At 36.2% G+C, this 20,082-nt stretch overlaps 1 protein-coding gene across 7 annotated transcripts in view; it reads left to right on the top strand.

Moving 5' to 3' along the window:
- Positions 1–450: 450 nt before the first annotated feature.
- The window catches only part of rabl6a (RAB, member RAS oncogene family-like 6a), a 66,220-nt gene continuing 46,588 nt past the window's right edge, over positions 451–20,082 (top strand). For 2 of the 7 annotated variants that reach the window (XR_015490728.1, XM_087253182.1), the window contains exons 1-6: positions 451–586; positions 2,852–3,250; positions 5,929–6,063; positions 11,323–11,370; positions 17,934–17,986; positions 18,343–18,434. Coding sequence is in view for 6 of the 7 variants with exons in the window: in XM_087253182.1 (XP_087109308.1) it covers positions 3,121–3,250; positions 5,929–6,063; positions 11,323–11,370; positions 17,934–17,986; positions 18,343–18,434 (458 nt within the window). In the remaining variant the exon portion in view is untranslated. Of the gene's footprint in view, positions 587–2,841; positions 3,251–5,928; positions 6,064–11,322; positions 11,371–12,436; positions 12,467–17,930; positions 17,987–18,342; positions 18,435–20,082 lie in introns of all 7 variants that reach the window. The other 5 variants (XM_087253178.1, XM_087253179.1, XM_087253180.1 and 2 more) reach the window with 5 other exon arrangements.

The following is a 20,082-nucleotide window of genomic DNA, read 5'->3' as shown; positions in this document are numbered from 1 at the left end:
AACTATAAGCTACTATAGTAACTATATAGTATATAGTAACTATAAACTACTATTTTTATTTTCAGTATAGTTATGGATAAAATAAGTTAATTCTTATGGTTTAATAAAAATAAATAGATTTTTGGAAATCACCAGGCGATCGCCCTTCATTGCCCGGCGACCCCTCGGGGGATCCCGACCGGCCCACTTTGAGAACCACTGATCTAATGAATAAGTACTAGTACTTAATGGAAAATATACTAGTATCTAAAAAATAAGCACTAGTAACATGAAATTAAATACCAAAACCTGTTATTGATTAATGTCAAAACGACTTGCCATACTCTGCAGATATATGATCCATCCTACCACTAGAGGCGGGATGCTGTTTCATCCTGCAGTTCATCATCCTACCGCTGGAGGCGCTGCAGCACAAGCGCGCACCCGACGCGCGCGCGCTCTCGTCCTCTCGGCATTCCACAGCTGACAGACTCTGAGGGATGAGAGAGGGAAGATGCTAAGGAAATGTTTTCCTTCACCGCAGAAAACAGGCGCCCAAAAACCGCAGAATGTGACTGAACCACCGCAGACGAGCACCGTCAACCAGGTAACGAGCTGTTTGGATATTAACGGTTTATGAATCGCTCCCGTGTGTTTGTGTTGTAATTGACACGTCGCTTTAACGTTAGCTGGCCTCAAACAAACCAGCGCAAATAATTCACCTCACTGAATAAACACGGGAATCAATGAACGCCTTCGCGGAGACAGAATTCACACTTCCCTGTCGGACCTGCAGCGATTTTTAACACCCTACAAAGTGTAGTTTTTCAGTGAGTGTGTATCTGTGCTGTCTGGAGATCATCTTGCTGCTACACTTCTCTGTTATTATGGTAAAACTGACAGCTTTTTTTTTATAGATTTATTTATGTACACTGGCTTTTGTTAACAGACAGGTGAGAGCTGGTAGTTTTGTTATCCACCTTCTATATTATGCTCCTTCTGTGAGTTTATTAATTTAAGTATTGTATATAATTGAATATGACTACTTGTATATGTGATTGAGGTAAAGTTGGTTTTATATTTGCACATTAGTTTATTTTGACAGTCTCTTTATTGTTTTCCAAGCTACTTTAGAAATTTGGTCTGAATTAGCATGCAAGTATGACCTCAAAACAACATAAGCACTATTTAATTGACTGTGAACACTGTTGTACTTTGATTGTCGTTGGCTGCTAATATTATTTCCCTGTTTGGAATTTGCTTAAAACACTTTTCTGAAATTAAATTATTAAGGAGAAAGTCTGAATGTGTGAATGTAAACCAAATTATAAAGGTAAAATTGGTTTTATATTCGCACATTCAGACTTTCCCCTTAATAATATAATTTCATAAAAGTATTATTTACAAGCTTTAAATGGCGAGATCATATTAGCAGCCAACAACTATCAAAGTACAACACTGTTTACAGTCAAATAAACAGTGTTAATGTTGTTTTCAAGTCACACTTGCATGCTAATTCCGATCGAATATTCAAAGTAACATGGTAAACAATAGAGAGACTTTTAAATGAACAAATGTGTGAATATAAAACCAACTTTACCTCTATAACCAAATTTACCTCAATGTGTCTCTGTGTTGTCTGGAGATCATTTTACTGCTACACTACTCTTGTTATGGTAAAACTGAGCTGAGTAATAATATAAGAAAGGTTAAATCAAGGAATGTGCAACTATAAAACCAACTTTACCTTTTTGTTCTGGGTTTCTGCGGGGTCTTAAAATGTCTTAAATCTCAAAATCTACATTTTAGGCCTTAAAAAGTCTTACATTTACTGAAATATTGTGCTGTAGGTCTTAAATCCTGTTTTTTAAGCAGGTCTGCTTTTTTTCTTTTTTCTTGCATGAATTAAATTTATTATAGTTCTTAAAACATTTGTTCATTTTTCTTTTAATTTAAATAAAGTTAATGTTGTAACAAAAAAGTGCATGGATGCAACTAGAGCTTGCTTGTTTTTACACAATATTTAAAATATTTTGCAAAAAAATTTAATTTAAAATATAAAAAAAAATTAATAATAATGTATTAATAAATTATAATAATTTTTTTGATTGGGCAAATGAAAATCATTTCCATCTGGGCCATTTGAAAAAATGTCTTCGCCTTTGGCCTTTTGTGGGTCTAAAAATTCCATTCATATTCATAATGGTCTTAAAAAGTCTTAAATTTAACTCTGTAAAACCTGCCGAAACCCTGTTTGTTAACCAACAGGTGAGAGCTGGTAGTTATTGTGTGGTTATATTATCCTCCTTCTATATTATGCTGCTCCTGTGGGTTTATTAATTCAAGCATTGTATATAATGGAATATTTTATTACTCCTTATATATGTGATTGAGGTAAAGTTGGTTTTATATTTGCACATTAGTTTATTTTGACAGTCTCTATATTGTTTTCCTTGCTACTTTAGAAATTTGGTCTGAATTAGCATGCAAGGATGACCTCAAAACAACATAAGCACTATTTAACTGACTGAGAACACTGCTTTGGCTTTATTCACACCAAAAATATAATCGTTACATATTGTGTATAAGTTTCTTTCTTTTTCCCACTTGGTTTTTTCCAAGTTTGGGTGAACAAAACTACATATTGTATGGCTTTACGCGAGTCTGGACTGCTTTTATGGTGCTTTCTTTCTCTTTTTGGACACTGTCTTTTTATTATGCTGAATAGAACAATTTGAACTCCTCCTTATGTAAACATCTCCCTTTGTTCTCCATTAACAAAAGCTACTGAATTTAACTAAGGACTGTTATAACCATGCTTGTACTGTATCTATCTAATGTATCCACATTGTTATTTCTTAGTTTTCCATAGATGATGTCAGTCGACTGGAATGGACCGATCATGGCCCAAAGTAATTAAAATGGCACATTTTGTGAAATAAAATTTACATCTCCTAACTGGATCCCTAACGAAACCTTCTGGAGATCAATATATTGACCTTTTGACCTTTAGACCGGACGCCGGCTGTCAATATGTTGGGTTAAGAATGTGTGAAGTCGTCAGTCTTTGACACCGCAGTGAGCGTTTTCTTCAAGACCCATCTTTCGTATTCTTGGACTGTTAAAGAAGCTTCGGTCGGCATGTTTACGGCTCTGAAGAAGCTGGTGGGCTCCGAAGCCGTGCAGCTCAGGGATAGAAATATTCCTGCAGGCCTGCAATCCATGAACCAGAGTCTACAGAGACGCTTCGCCAAGGGTGTGCAATATAACAGTAAGAGCTTCATGTTTAATTGTCTTTGAGTAGAGCCACGTACATTTTAGTGTGTTGAAGCTTTCATTCATTGTTTTGAGCTTACATTTAGTCATTTTGTCAACAAGAGGCAATACACACAAGAAGTGATAATTACGGTATACAAAGGAACTGTGTGTGCTCAGAGAAATAAGCACTGGAGTTAGCATTTCTACAGGTGGTTTGTCATGACCACTCATGACTTAGCGATTTAAATCGCCACTGAGAATCTAAAGCATTTATCTATTTATTTTTTCATTTTATTATTATTAGCATTACAATAAATCAGAGGTGAAAATGTTATAAGTTGTTAATATAAAATGTAAATTAAGGCTTTTTTTTTGGCTATTTTATCACATAAAGCTATTGTTTAAAAAATAAATAAACTGTTAATGTCCAGGCACAATATTACTTGAACATTTACCATTTAATTAAAGTACATTGCACAGTACCTTCAACTTCAAAACACAGCCATGAATACTTCATTAGACGAGTAAAATGCCTGTTTAAAATACCATGTTTACCATGAGTAATATTTTAAAGTTGTCATTATTCTAGACCAAAAGCCCACTGGGTTTCTTAAATGCACAACAAGATGTAACTGAATCCTCTTTGCTTTGCATGCAGCTGGTGTGATGGAGTTGTGTAGACTTTGTGTTTTGACATGCGATGCTGTAGCAGTGAGCCAGTCGGCGGTTCTTCATTGATCTCACTTTGAATACTCGTCGTGCTGTTTCCGCAGCCCTATGTTGATAAAAAATGCATGAATGATACACGATCACCCACCTACTGGCCTATTTTTCCAGTCTCTTCTCCTTAGTAGAGGTATCTTTTTTTAGAAACTTAGATATCCCACGATACCAAGCATTTCAGCTGCGAAAAGGGCATTTTTTTTGTGGAAATTTAGCCAGAACTGCTGTATCAGTACAATCCTTCAGTGCAAATACTAAGCAAATCTAGTATGTGATAAATGTGAGATATTTAATCTTGGTTTAGGTCAGTCAATGCACTGTGGTATTTAATTAGATACCATTTATTCAGGACTGTTGAATTTTAGGGTTCATATTAATGTGATCACACTTTACATTAAAGGTGCAGCAGTATGTAAGTTTGACACCCAGTGGTTAAACTAGGTATTGCACTCCTGGTTCAAAACACATTTCCACTCGGCCCCTCCTTTGATGACTCCACGCAAGCGCAAGTTGCCAGATTAACAACACCAACAGTGTGCCTGACTATCCAGCCTAAAGGCTGATTTAAAGCTGATTTAAACCATGTTCTAACTAAAAGCAATGGCACACGATGGAAGAAATATTTTCCATATTAAAAGGAGTTTTTGTCCTTACCAACACTTGACAGTTCTAATTTAGAAACTGCTTCTATTTCTCACAGCTGAACAACAGGAAAGTATGACAATATATCCTAATAACAATTAAGTGCGAATAATGTGAGCTTGAATGCTATTTTACAGATATTTATTGCCATACTACTGAAAGGAGCAGCAGATAGCTGCACCTCAGATCTTAAAAATAAAATAAACCTTTTAAAATAAACTTTAGAAATGTGACTCCATGCAAACCAACAAATATTAGATTCAGCATCTACATTTAATACTGTTAAAGAGGTTTAATATGTATTAATTAGATTGTTAACATTACCATTTCGTTGGAGTGCAGTAAGTGCACTATTCTGTGCTTCTGACTGGCTGTATTTAAATTTCTGTTGCGTTTCGTCTGGTGTAAACATCCAGATTGCTTATCACTGCTAATCTTGTCGCGTATCATGTTGTTAGGACACTGGGTCATAATCTGTGCTTACCTAATGTTTACGTTCGTAATATTTATATTATTTGCTAATTAATAACCACCTATTGAGGAACTCTGAATCTGCGTCTCATTTCGGCGGCTGTTACTGTCCTCCAGAGGTCGCATTTCGGTCGCAGACACATAATTTGAGAGTCTTCATGAATGAATAAATCAAATACACTGTTTTCCACTAGGGCAACCCAGTAGACAATATAATAGGCTAAACTGGCAGTGGGCAGGTTAAAGGGACCAAAACAAAGACAGACGTTCCGGCACGTAACATACATTCTCAAAGCAGAATATCTGACTTCAGCATTGTTTTTCAGATAAACAAGAACGTTCACTTAGCATGTTTCTTAAATATCTGCAAACATATTATGCTATTTTAATGCTTTAGAAGAGTCAAAAACTTGCATAAAACACCTTTAAGGTTTTATTAGTTAATATATTTACTAAAACAAACCAAGAATGAACAATACTTGTACATATATTAATCATAGTTTAAAATTTAGTTAAAGATGGTGTATGTGTATGCTCGGTATTATTTAAAGATGCTGAATGTAAGTTTTTGACACTTCTAAAACATTAATTACAATAATATATAAGCAGATATTTAAGAACTAAGTAAAAAATGCTAAGTAAACTAGGGTTTTTATGGTAGCAAAAATTTAGTATTCGTTACCAATTCCACTGAAAATACACAGTTATCTGCACAACCTTCGATACCAAAGCAAAATTAATGAAAATATACTAATTAACCAACACACTATGTTTGTTAACAAAGTTGAGCAATATTTAAACAGTTTAAAGTTTTTTTTTATAACTTGTTACCTACTGTCTGCTTGTTTCTGTCAGTGAAAATAGTCATCCGTGGGGACAGGAACTCTGGGAAAAGTGCACTTTGGCACCGACTTCAAGGGAAAAAGTTTCTGGAGGAGTACATTCCCACACAGGAGATCCAGGTCACCAGCATTCACTGGAACTACAAAAGTGAGTATCAGATATACCTCTATCCAAAGTTGTAATAAGTGAATTTATTATTAACGAATATTATAGCAAATTACAAACAGAAATATTAGAACGGGGAAAGTAATTGTAGTTATTTCCATACATAATATATTTCTGTCACAATTTATTTTGGCGTACAATTCTCGCTCTTAATAAACCATTATATATGATACAATATATATTTTAGCTTAACAAACTCTTAATTTTTCTGCATATTAATAGTTATTGAGGTTGTAGTTGGGTTTATATATTGGAATAGGGATCTAGAATAAGATCATGTCCTTTATAACTACTAATAAACAGCCAGTATATAAATAAGAGGCAGTGGCGGTTCTAGTTTAAATAGCACCCTGGGCAAAACCACCCCAATATACATTTTCAATAAAAATAACAATTTGTTTATTATTATTATTATTTTTATACAATTACTATTCTAAATAAATTACAAAAAATCAATTCTAAATGTAACTGAACAACAATGTAAAAGACACAACTGGAGTAATAATCTAAGACTTTTGCATGAATATTAACTATGACAGTTTCATTCAATAGATTACTCATTCATGCTGTATAATAATGTTGGGTTGGGACTTTTATTTTGAAGCTTTCAAAAGTGCATAAATTCGTCATAAAACCTAACGAAGGTTAAATGATAGTTTACCCAAAACTGAAAATTCTGTCATCATTTACTCGTCCTTCAGTTGTTCCAAACCAGTTTTAATTTCTATCTTCTTTTGAACACAACAGAAGATATTTTGGAGAAAGTTTTTCCATAGTTTTTCTACTATAGAAGGTAGTAGTTAGTAGGTTTTAGCTTTGTTGAAAATATCTTCTTTCGTATTCAACGATATTAAGAAACTTAAAGGTTTGAGTTTAAAAGGTTCATGACACATGACGAAGTACACATTCGTCGCAGAAGCTCCGGGAATACACTATAAAAAAATCACGGGTTCCATACAATTGATCTGTGTTGGGACAACATGAAGGAAGTAAGTTAACTTAATACACTGAAAACAATGTAATATCAGGAAGTCGAGACAAAAAATATTTTGGCCCAATCCCAATTCTACCCCTTAGCCCACAGGTGTCAAACTCTGTTCCAAAAGGGCCGCAGCTCTGCACAGTTTAGTTCCAACTCTAGTTAAACACACCTGATCAAACTAATTGAGTCCTTCAGGCTTGTTTGAAACCTACAGGTAAGTGTGTTGGAGCAGGGTTGGAACTAAACTGTGCAGGGCTTCGGCCCTCCAGGAATTGAGTTTGACACCCCTGCCTTAGCCCTTCCCCTTACCCCTACCCCTCATTTTGCGCGTTCTCAGGAAGGGGTAGGTGTGTCCCAATTCTCTTTAGCCTGAAGGCGTAGGGCTAAGTGGAAGGGTTAAATACCCCTTGGAATGAAGAATGTTCCAGACCTCACTCGAAATCGAGGGGTAAGAAAATTTCCCAGAATACAACAGCCACAACAACAGGATCGCTAGCTACACCCGGAAATAAGGAGATCCATAAATTAGTAAGGGTGTCACGATCCTCCAGATCCTCGATTCGATTACATTTTCGATTCTAAAGGCACGATTCGATTTGATTTTCGATTATGAATAATTAATTAATTAATGACCAATTAATTATTAGTAGCCTACCGTTTAAACTACTTGACTTGCATGGTCTTTGTTTTACCCATAAACAAATCATACAGTAAATGAATAAAGGCAAGATACACACATAATTACCACCTGTCAATCACTTTTTCTGCGGGACTCGTGAATAGGCAGTGATCTGTGTCGTTATAATGGCGTCGGTAAAAAAGACGCACAACCAACAGGAACCAGCCAACAGTATCTGAGGTGTTCACTAAAATGACTAAGTACAAGTGAGTGAAAGATTGAAGCAGTCCTCTGACTGTCTGGACCTGCTGTCTCGAGCGCATGGCTGTGTGCGTCTGTGTCTGTGTGGTCACGTGATGTGCATTTTCAGAGGTAGAGAGGAAGGAGGGCTGCTCAGAAATACTACACGCCACTGTGGATGTCAAATCGTTGTCGTTCTAAAATGCCATTTAAAAACAAAGACAGTGTAAACAGGGCCTGAGTGTGTACTTTTCGCGAGCAGATTTGCAGCGGGGGCGGACAAACAACATAACTCACTGGAAATCCAAAATGCTTACACACCGGCGACTTCATTGAAAGAGGAGAGGGTTTAAGTTCTGTCGACGGGTCTCCTGCTTCTGCAGTTTAACAAGCACTTCAACAAGCCTGTTATTTACCCGCTTGGCAAGCCAAGCTTACGTGACATGGGGGCGTGGCAGCATCGACGATTCTATTTTTTGATTCGATAATCGAAATTGAGTATGACACCCCTATAAATTAGAATTTTTTTTGTCATTATTACAAATTTTTACAACAAACAAGCACATGTTTTAATAAATTCATAACCGCGTTCATGTTTTACCGTCATGCTTAAAAAAAAAACGTTGAAATATCGATAATTATCCTATAATCCACAATAATAACTCCTGTATAGTAATCCCACAACATTCTGACACTCGATGACACTCAAATACCCGGTCAGCAGAGGTCACGTTAACCGAATATTTTTCGTCATTGATAGATTTTTTTTCAGCAGTGACGAAAAAATCTGAAGGTGATCCGTCATTTTGTAATTTGTAGCTAATTGTAATTCCAACTCTTGTCCAGCTGATGGCGATTGTCTTTGTTTTGTCTCCTCTTTGTCACCGCTGCGTACAGTTGAAAAAATGTCACAGCTGCTGAGTGTAAGAAGTTTCTTTAAACGGCCAAATAGTTGTGATATTAATAATAAAGGTGAAAAAATAGTAAGTGATGCAGCGGATGATGAACAAACAGACAAAAATCCTTAGTCGCCGACAGCTGTTACGAGCCAATCAAGGGGCAGCAAGGAGGTCAGGTGCTTTGGAGTGCGTTGTGAGCACTACCAGTGGACTGGAAATTATAGGCACTACCGAACGCAGAGGTGTGCAGCCATGCCCCTGGTGCAACAGCGCGTGCTGTAGTATTTCTCCCGGTGAAACGAGTGCTTGCAGGATCGGGAAATCCCACATTCAGAGAATCCAGCAAACTTAGTTCTGATCACAGCCTTAGGAGAAATGTTTCCTAACTAGAAAACGCTGGCTTAAGTGGCGCTAGTAATTCCGGTCTTTAGTCACGAAGAGTCGACTTTCCTGAGGCAAAGACAGAATTTAATGACAACTGCCTCTGCATCAGTCTTCCTTGATGTGTTTGATTGCGCACAGGCAAGCACCCAGTTCAGGTCGACGCAGGAGGAAGATATGAGTTAAGGCAGATAGGAGTTTTTGTTCATTTGTCAAATAAATAAATGAATAATTTAGCCTATATGCTCATCGTGCAAGTTCATCATTAGAATATGAATGAAAAAAGTGATTAGAAAGTCTGCAAATTACATAACGATCCATAATAGGTCATGACGGAATTTTTACAATCCTCTCCGTCAAAATGACGGACAATGAGAATGTCTAACGTGACCTCTGCCTTTCAGAAAAGTCTAGTGGCTGGTAATGAGCTTTTTACAGAGTCCGCTATAATGTTAATGTTGTCTGGTGTGTTTACATAGATGAATATGGCCACTAAATGGGCTGTATAGTTACGATCTTATTGCCACATTAGATTGTTATAATAACATAATGTATGCCTTCATTTCCTGTAGATAAATACTAAAAAATAACACAACTGGAATAACTACAGCAGTCGCCATGGACTGATCTCATATGAAGCAAGAGATCGTGATGACATATGATGACGTGTGTAGGTGCTGTGGTGCTGTCCCAAGTCTTAGGGACAGCACCACATTTTGAAGCCCTTCCCCTTAACCCTCTGATTCAAGGGGAAGGGGTAGGGGTACAAAAATAGAATTGGGATTGGGCCTTTGTTTTAGCTTATTTTATTAAGTTAATCAGGCTTCAAAATATTTTTAAATTATACTTAATATTTTTATCAAAGATTATTTGCTATCAAAGAGTGATAATGGTCTATCAGAAACATCAGGGGCCTCATGTACGAAAACTTGCGTGGAAATCATACTAAAACATTGCTTACGCACAAAGCCGAAGAAAATTCAGATGTATGAAACACTGCGTACGCCGAATCTCACGCATATTCTTTTGTACATCCGAATGAACGTGAAACTGAGCGCAACATGCACGAGCACAAAACCCCTCCCTGCCTCCTCCCCCTTATGAATATGCTAATGACTCTACTTTGGCAAAACCCAACGAAAAAGCAAAGGCAAAAGCAAGCAAGAAGAGAAACTTTGAACAGAATGTGAATTGGAGGTGCTGCTTTCGGAGGTAGACCGGAGAAAAGCGATGTTATTTGCAAGTTTCACCTCCGGAATTAACAACAAAAGAAAAAAATAGAGTGGGAGAGTTTAGCTGATGCGGTTAACACAGTTGGGTCTGAACATCCTGGGGTCTGAGTGAATTAAAGAAAGAAATAGTGTGGTTTATATCTGTAAAATGTTGCAGTTCTCTTAACAGTCTCAGTGGCGCAGCTCGTAAGACGCATGTCAACATGTTTTGACATGTTCGAGCATGAACTCAGTTCGAATCCAGCGTCGCATGAACTCTTTCATATTTTTTCCCCCGCTACATTTTAGATTTTGCCAATTATTTATCACGAGAAAGACAAGTAGGAATCATTAATAAGTTTGTGCATCATATTTATTTGCACATTTATTGAATGGAAATGTTTCTGATTTACTCATGCAAATTCATCTTCAGATAGTGTCTTTATAGCAATGTGTGTGCAGTAGATCGCTCAGATTACATTGGGAAAACAGGCGACCGCTGCAAATTGTGCTTTAATGTTTAGCTGGTCAACTGTATGTTATGGAAACCTTATATACCTGCTGAACCCGTCTCATACAGCTGCCATTGCAAGGCTCAAACACTTGGTAGAGAGAAATTTAACACAACTGCCTCTAGGAGTCGCCAATGGAAATAAAACAGACACGCACAAAAAATGTGCGTACGCCAGCCATAAAGCTGGCGTGGAGCTGCGCACATTCCCACGTTCAGTTCATCGTTAGTAAATCCAAACGTGAGCGATTCTGAGCGTGAAACCTGGCGTATGCAAAGTTTTTGTGCATACGCAGCATTGATGCCCCAGATGTCTCTGATTCTCTTATGTTTAGCATCAGAAGAAGCATCAGTTTTTCTGACTATGTTTTTCATGCTTTTTAATTTTTGCTCCACAGCAACAGATGATGTAGTGAAAGTTGAAGTCTGGGACGTGGTGGATAAAGGTGAGTTTTTAGAAATCACTTATGGACTTGACTGGGGGAAATGTTCTTTACAGTTGGGGTCAGAAATATTAGCCCTCCTTTGAATTTCTTTTCTTTTTTAAATATTTCCCAAATGATGTGTAACAGAGCAAGGACATTTTCACAGTATGTCTGATAATATTTTTTCTTCTGGAGAAAAGTCTTTTTTTGTTTTATTTTGGCTAGTATAAAAGCAGTTTTACATTTTAAAAAAAAAACATTTAAAGGTCAAAAGTATTAGCCCCTTTAAGCTATATTTTTTTTCCCGATAGTCCACAGAACAAACCATCGTTATACAATAACTTGCCTAATTACCCTAACCTGCCTAGTTAACCTAATTAACCTAGTTAAGCCTTTAAATGTCTCTTTAAGCTGTATAGAAGTGTCTTGAAGAATATCTAGTCTGATATTATTTACTGTCATCATGGCAAAGATAAAATAAATCGGTTATTAGAGATGAGTTATTAAAACTGTGATGTTTAGAAATGTGATGAAAAAATCTGCTCTCCTTTAAACAGAAATTGGGGGAAAAAATAAACAATGGGGCTACTAATTTAGGGGGTCTGATAATTCTGACTTCAGCTATATATTTTGCTAACAAATTTTGTATTTTCAGAGAAAGAATCACTTGTCATCATGAATAGGGTTTTATTAGTTAATTAATTTACTAACATGAACTAAGAACGGACAATACCTGTACAGCATTTGTTAATTATAATTCAACATTTACTAATGCATTATTGTTTAAATCCAAAGATGTGTTTTTTTAAACATTAGTTAACATACACTGTAAGTTAACTTAAACGACTTTATTTTCATTAGTGTTAACAAAGATCAATGAATCCTGTAATTAATGTGCTGTTCATTGTTTGTTCATGTTTTTAACTAAATTAACTAACTGAACCATATTTTTAAATGTTACTTATGTTTATATTTATAAATGCAGACCAAGTGAAATGGTCATCTTAATATGTCTTCAGCTATCTTTAAAGGGGAAAGATGTGATGTTTTATGTTACTTCTTTTTTTTGATCTGCAAATATTTAAAGGGCAAAAGCTTCCTCTACCAGAAGGTGTAGGTGAGAACTAGTAGTCAAACATTAAACTGTGTGTGTGTGCTGTGCTCTGTTTCTCTCTCTCTCTCTTTTTTTTACTATTAAACTATGCCCAGAATAGATGTTATGTTCAGTAGCCTGTGCTATTGTTAGACCCTACTGTGTATTTACATTAAAATCAAATGGACATGCTTTTATCCTCATAGTACATTTATTGAAATAGGAGGCTTCTGATTGTTTTATTTATAGTGAATTCCACTTTTCTTTAGGGCTGCATATATATATATATATAATTTAAAGACTGATATGATAATTGCTTATGAAATATCCATTTAAAGTGTTTATTGTCTGCATTTTCTGTTATTTTTAGCCTGAATTAGATTAAATTAGGTCAGAAAAATGCAAATTGTCTGTCTATATTAGTATGATCGTTATAAAAATAATTGTTTTAAACAATAGCTTATAAAACAAGACATTTCCAGGGAAATATCTTGACCGCAATACTCTACAACAGTTTTTCTCAACTGGTGACCCAAAAGTGGTTTGCGGGAACGTTTTCAAGTGGTCGCAGAGTGTGTAGTCAAAAAAACAACAATTTTTTTTTTTTTATATCAGACTTTTATTTTAAAATGCGTGTGCGACAATCGAACTTCTCCTTACCACTGTTTACAGTATTTGACGTTTTTACTCTGTAATATTATTATAATTTAACACATTTTGTTGAATGACAGCAGTAAAGTAGTGTTTATTTGTAAGCCTTGGTGATTTTCTTATGATTTATCTGTCAATACTTGTGTATGTTAACAAATAAATACAAATTAATTATAATCCCTAAAATTATATTATACAGTAGTTCCTAAAAATTTGGGTCGTGGCTTGATGACTGTACAAATGTGGGTCCCATGGCCAAACTAGTTGAGAACCACTGCTCTACAACATCACATACTGCATATTTTACAGTATCGTGCAGCTCTATTTTTTTTGTCATTTCTGTTTTTAACTCTGAAAACATCAATATTTCAAACTGACCTCTTCTAATAGTTCATAAAAGATGCACGGCATGAACATTCAATTGATTTTCTTTAGCTTGTGATTGAACAGCAAAGTACTTTTAGACTTGCCAGAGTTTTCTATTCATTTCTGTTTATTTTCGCTTTGTGAATTAGTAGTTATGATGATCCACAAAGGTTTAAATGGTGACAAAAACGTTCATTAAAATAGTAAAACCATAAAAAAAAAACTTGCTGGGTTATAGGAAAACAAAATTATATTTAAGACTCAGGGCTCTATTTTGACGGTCCATGCGCCGAGTGCAAAACGCAGGGCGCAAACGCTTTAAGGGCGTGTCAGAACCCATTTTTGCTAATTTAAGGACGGGAAAATCTGCTTTCGCCGTGGCGCATGATCTAAAAGCGTTGAGTTTGTTTTCTTAATGAGTTATAGGTGTGTTTTGAGAATAAACCAATTAGAGTCTCATCTCCCATTCCCTTTAAGAGTCAGCTGCGTCACGCCAAGAGCCCATTCGCTATTTAAAGGACACAAAGTAAGTCTAAGTGGAAAAAATGAGCATTTCACTAGCAAACAGTTAACAGTTTTTTAACAGAAAACTGTTAAACAGAGCATCTACTGTGTGAGAATGAGAGATAATAGAACTACTTTCACATTCGCTCTTGGATAGGGAAACCTTTACGCACAGACAGCAATTAGTCTATAATTTATTAATTTTGTTTGTTAAGCGCAAATATTCATTTCAAAACTATTTCTAAATTCAGTTCTAATTTCCAGCAAACGAATAAATGAACAATAATAACAAAATGTGCTCAAAAACCTGAGTTATATCCTAAAACACATGCTGTGCCCCATATGGTCTAAAACCTGACAGGTGGGCAAATCTAAGCTTGTTTTTAATAAAACAAATATAAATATGGATATAATAAATAATACTGCTAATAATAATAACACTATACAAATCAAATTGTCACGAATAAACTATAAAAGCCTCCCGAGATGAAGAAGACATAAAAGCAGTGGTTTTTCATGTTTATGTAGGCTAGAAAATATATGTCTTGTAATATTTTAATCCTTTATATTTATATCCTATATCTATTCTTATTATATCCTATATATATCCTTAATATTGAAATTTTTTCATATGTAAAGATATTTGCCTATTGTTCTCTTGTGTGTATTAAGCAGTGTGTAAGCGAGGCGCAACTCTGCGCTGGAGTTTAGACCGGGTTTGTTTTGGTCTAATGAAAAATCTATTATAGATTCTCAAAATAGCAACGCGCCAGCGGTCCACCTCAGAACGCCTTCCTTTTTAGACCAGAACGCCTATGGGCGCACATATGAGCGCTAATGCATTTGCTATTTAAACAGCGTAGCGCAACGCCTCAAAACGACTCTTGCGGCAAGCTGAAACTAGCAAAAGACTATTGCGCCGCGCCTTGCGCCACACTGCGCCGGGTGTATGATAGGGCCCTAAATGTGTGGCTACAACTTCTTATTAATTCAAAACATTCATTCATTATAACTATTAATTATAACAGCGCAAACTTTTCTGTTACCGTAGTGGGGCTGTGCGCTGTTTGTTTAACCCTTTAAGGTGACATGCTGACAGACTGACTGACTTATTGACAGGTGCGCGATGCGTGAGGCCTGCAAACACGACGTAGCTTTCAGTTAAGATGAACACAGTTTCCATAATTATACTTTATTTATAGATAAAGGTCTGTGGTTCTGTATACAAAGAATTTAACGTTATCTTGCTGGAGTTTATAGCCGTTTCACTTTACTCCAGGACGCATTAATACCGATCTGTAGGTTGGAGACATTGAAGACGTTCATTAATATTCCTAGCAAATCTAATAAATGTTGGAGACATACTCACTACATAAACACACTAAATCGCACTTCAGCAGTGTTTATTTGAGAGCGCACCAGAAGATCTGCGTTTGAGCAGCGTGTATGAGGGCGTGCAAGAAGTTTTGTGCACGAGCTGAGGAAATCAGTGCGCAAGCAGTGATTGGGATGCTCGTATTAAAGGGCCATGACACCCCCCACTTTCGGTTAAAGTCTACTTCAGAATTTTTTAAAAAGATGCATGATTAATGGGCGTGGAGCTCCGCGAGCATAGGGCAGGTGTGGGGGTGGCCAGCAGGGGAGAAGGGGAGCGAACAACTGTTGATGTCAGTTTCAGTTAGCTCACAAATTTAGACAAACCGTGAGGAGACACATGAGTTTATAGTTTACAAAGTTAAAATGCAAAGAAATAAACAGTAATTTAATGCCCTGCTACATTTGTTATTTGTAATTTCATATACACATAACCACAATTTACATCATTATAAAGATAATCGTGTTCATATAAACACTATAAATGAGGACTTCTCCCTCAATCCCCGGGTCTGAATCATAGATTTAAATGCAGACTCAGTGCAGCAGGTCTCCTGACCTGTCTATTTTAACCATTAGTCCTGCTGGTAATCTGGAGGATTTAGGCAAACACAGCAGCACGGCGATGTGTCTGAATGTGAATGAACTCCCGATACAAGACAACATCCGCCATTCTCCAATTCTCGTGCTGCTCTCCCGACCAAAATGCTTGCAGCACACACACAGCTTTGCTGTATGATCGGCCTTGACAGGACCGCGGGGAAAAACATGCAACAAACCTCATGGATCATGGAAACAAACACATACAAGCCTTCATAAAAGGCTACTGCGTGCCCGTGGGTCCGTGTCTCACAGCTACAGCTTGGCACTGGTCTGGCAGGTCTGCGTCTGCCTTGCCTTCGGAAAACGTGTGCTGTCATGCTCTCATGAATAATTAAGCAGCCGGCTCTTCTCATAGGATAAGGAAAATCCGCTTTGAATAATAATGAGAAACCGACGCATCATCAGTGCACTTGCGGTACTTCGCTACGTCACCGATTTTGATCCCTCTCCAAAAATCATTTTAAACCCGGAAGCTGAAATGAACTGACAAAAGCTCAAAATTATCCAGTTTTCCCACAATTAAAGCTGACAGGGGCTAACATTGTCTTAATTGATGCTCAACACACACACACATCTGTCCTGAACCTTTAACATTACATAAATGCGATCCCGACGTGTACTGCGCTCAACACATTTATCCATTTGTCATTGAAATAACGCCGTAGCTATTTGGTAGATTTGTGTAAAAGACCTGCTGCCACAGCTGGAAACACTGAGACATTTAGCTTTTTGCATTGCTCAAACTTGCGTTCTGTGCTCATTATGGTTTAAGTGTAGTAAAACCATTATATGTAGTGTAAAGTAACTATATGAGTAAGCTGTGGTCACCATGAAAATATTTGCACGAGGAGCGGCTGCTGTTGACTCAAGTTTGCTAATTATCTTCTGTCTGCTTTTTCAGTTCATGCATATGTAAATATTAAACCATGATCTTATTTAAAGTGACACTGTAATTAATGTGAATAACTTTGTTTTTTGGAATGAGATGCCAGAACTGGATTTAACACGGCCACTCGTTTAATAAAAGAGAAAAATATAGGTTGTGTAATTTGAAAATTAATGCATCAAACTGTATTCTATGGATTGAAGTTTACCTTGCATTTATAATCTATAATAATCAAATTTATAACACATAAGTCTAATCAGCATAAGTAAGTACAGTTTAAGTAAAATACGAAAGTAGTGGCATCAAGGTCTTTAATGTATTTGATTCCCTAGCAATGAAATCACAAAATGAAAACTTTTAATTATGGCTGTGCAATATCTTGCAACTTTATTGTTATAGCGATAATAGTTTATGCAATAAATGTATCACAGACATGTGTGATAACATACGTTTATGTTATGAATTGGTTGTTTATCTAAATTTGACCAATCAGATGGGGCCTTACTATCTTAAACCCCGCCTTCCCAGTAGTTGCTGCTCTGCTATTGGCTGGAGCGGCCCAAAGCTGAAATTAACACAAATGGCAGGAGTCGAGATGAGGGCAGAAAATTACAACCAATCAGAGAGGGTTTCACTCATTAATAGTGGTTTAAAGACTAAATGTTTGCACATTTACACAGTTTTAGTCGGAGTTAGAATTAATTCAATAGAAAAATATCTTTAAGCTGTTTATTTTAATATTATGAAATCAATAAATGATTTAGAACATGGCAAAAAATAGCATTGTTCTATGGAAACTATTTATCAAAAGAAACAACAGCGCATATTTTTTAAGTATTGTGCAGTCCTAACTCGAATACAACCGCTTTGGATAAAAAATAAATAAATAATAATAATAATTATTATTATTATTATATATAATATTTTATGTTTGCTGTGAAGATGATCACTCTTGTAAAAGCATACATACCCTGGACAGCTTTTGTAAGTGGAAGAAAACCAATTTAGCTTGTCTACTCCGGTGCATATACTGGGAAAGCATATGAACATTACTCTTCTTGTACCGCCACACTAATTGTAATATCTGTGTTTTTCCAACTACTGCAGGGAAAGGCAAAAGACGCGGGGAAAATCTGAAACTGGAAAACGAACCGCAGGAGGTATTAACTGCTGTTTGTATGTATTTAATACTACTAGTCAAACGTCTTGAGATTTCTACAATTATTTTTATTGCCACAACATTAAAACTGCAGTGTGAATTACAAACTATATGAAATATTATTACAATTTAATATAACCGTTTTTTATTAAAATATTTGAAAATTAAATTTCTCTTTGTCTTTAGTGCCAATATGTATATTATAATTATTTTTTTTGAATGAATGATTGAAAAATATTAGATAATGATACCTTAGATTTGCATCTAATAATAACAATTTGACATCCTCAAATATTAAAAGCTACACGTGAGTTGACATTAATGTTCATTCAGCTGGAATTTTTGCGTTCTGTGCAGTCTGAAACAGAGATGGCTCTTGACGCAGAGTTTCTGGATGTCTATAAGAACTGTAATGGCGTGATTATGATGTTCGACATCACCAAACAGTGGTAAGAAGTCTCACATTCCTTCTGTTTTTCCCCTCTCCGTTTCACATTCACTCTCTCCAAATCTTTCAAAGACTCAACAATACACTCTACACCAGGCGTGACCAACCCTGTTCCTGGAGATCGACCTTCCTGCAGATTTCAGTTGCGACCCATATCAAACACACCAGCCTGTAATTATCAAGTGCTGTTCAGGTCCTAATTAATTGGTTCAGGTGTGTTTGATCAGGGTTGGTGCTGAACTTTGCAGGAAGGTCGATCTTTAGGAACAGGGTTGAGCACCACTGCTCTACACAATACACTCCGTGCAAATTTACTACTCTTTAGTTATGTTCGTGGCTATTTTTGCCCCATTGACTTCCATTATAACAACTTTTTCGACTGCAAAGCCATGACACCATCTAATTTTACTGTTGATCATCAGTTGCAGTGCAAAAAAAAGCTTAGTATCTGGCTTTTATATAAAGTTAATGTGTGCGTGTGTGCATGAGTGTGTGAGAGACCTTTGTATGCTTACCTTGATTTGTATGATATACCTTGAAAATTTAAGTAATCTCAGAACATAGTAAACATAGTAATTGTTATTATGCACACACATTATTTATTGTTTTACTCAATAGAACTCCATATAAAAGCCAGAAACTTTTGCACAGCTGTAATCATAATGTTTGACATAACCAAACCGTGGTTAGAAATTACATTAGTTTTTTTCTCCTACAAACCACATCCACTCTCTCCAAACCCCACATTCACATAGCTCCTGTTATCATCACTCCTCCATCCGCCAGCTCTGTGTTTTGGTCTGACAGCTATCGTTGGTCGGGATCAGGTGCCAGAACTGGGCGTTGGGTTGCATCTGTTTCTCTGTAGGGTTGAGGAACAAAAAAAGCAATGAAACCAATACCTGCAGCCCAGATTCTCTTAGGGGTTCTGACTGTTTAACTCTTTCGTTCATTGGATTTACTTTTTGACCCAAGCACACCTTCACAGGTGACCTATGGAACAAAATCAATGTCAAATGTATTTAATTAAATGGCTTTAAATAGCACAAACTGAAAGGAATAATACACTGAATTAACAAGTGCTTGCGTTTTAATGATTGAATAGCAGGGTTGTATTTTAGGTCCTGAAATTTAACATAGCTGTTTATTCAAGCTGTGAATATTTTAACAAAATATATCTCAAACACATTTTCATACTTATAAATTCAATGAATCATATTAAATTTCCAGATTTCACTTACAAAATATTTAATACCCTTTAAAAAAGTGAGGTTAACGGTTTTTACGTGATCACCAGCTGGCTTCCGTTGCTCATTTTTCTCACACTCATTTTATTACTTATAATGTCCAAATACTGAAATTAATATTAAATGCTAATTTTGTGCCTTTAGTAGCTTTTTTCTTGCCTGTTTATTCAACTCAATTCACCTTTATATGTATAGCGCTTTTACAATGTAGATTGTGTCAAAGCAGCTTCACATAAAAGATCATTGTAAATTGGAACAGTGTAGTTTAGTTTTTAGTGTTTAAGTTCAGTTCAGTTCAATTAAGTGTGGTTTAATAATCACTACTGAGGGTCTAAACACTGGAGAGCAAATCCATCGATGCATAGCTCTACCGATCCCAAGCCATGCAAGCTAGTGGCGACA

Source organism: Danio rerio, chromosome 5, assembly GCF_052040795.2.
Source record: "Danio rerio strain M-AB ecotype USA chromosome 5, GRCz13ab, whole genome shotgun sequence".
NCBI lineage: Eukaryota > Metazoa > Chordata > Actinopteri > Cypriniformes > Danionidae > Danio > Danio rerio.
The sequence above is the reverse complement of the archived record's forward strand: the minus strand, read 5'-3'. Positions and strand labels throughout refer to the sequence as shown.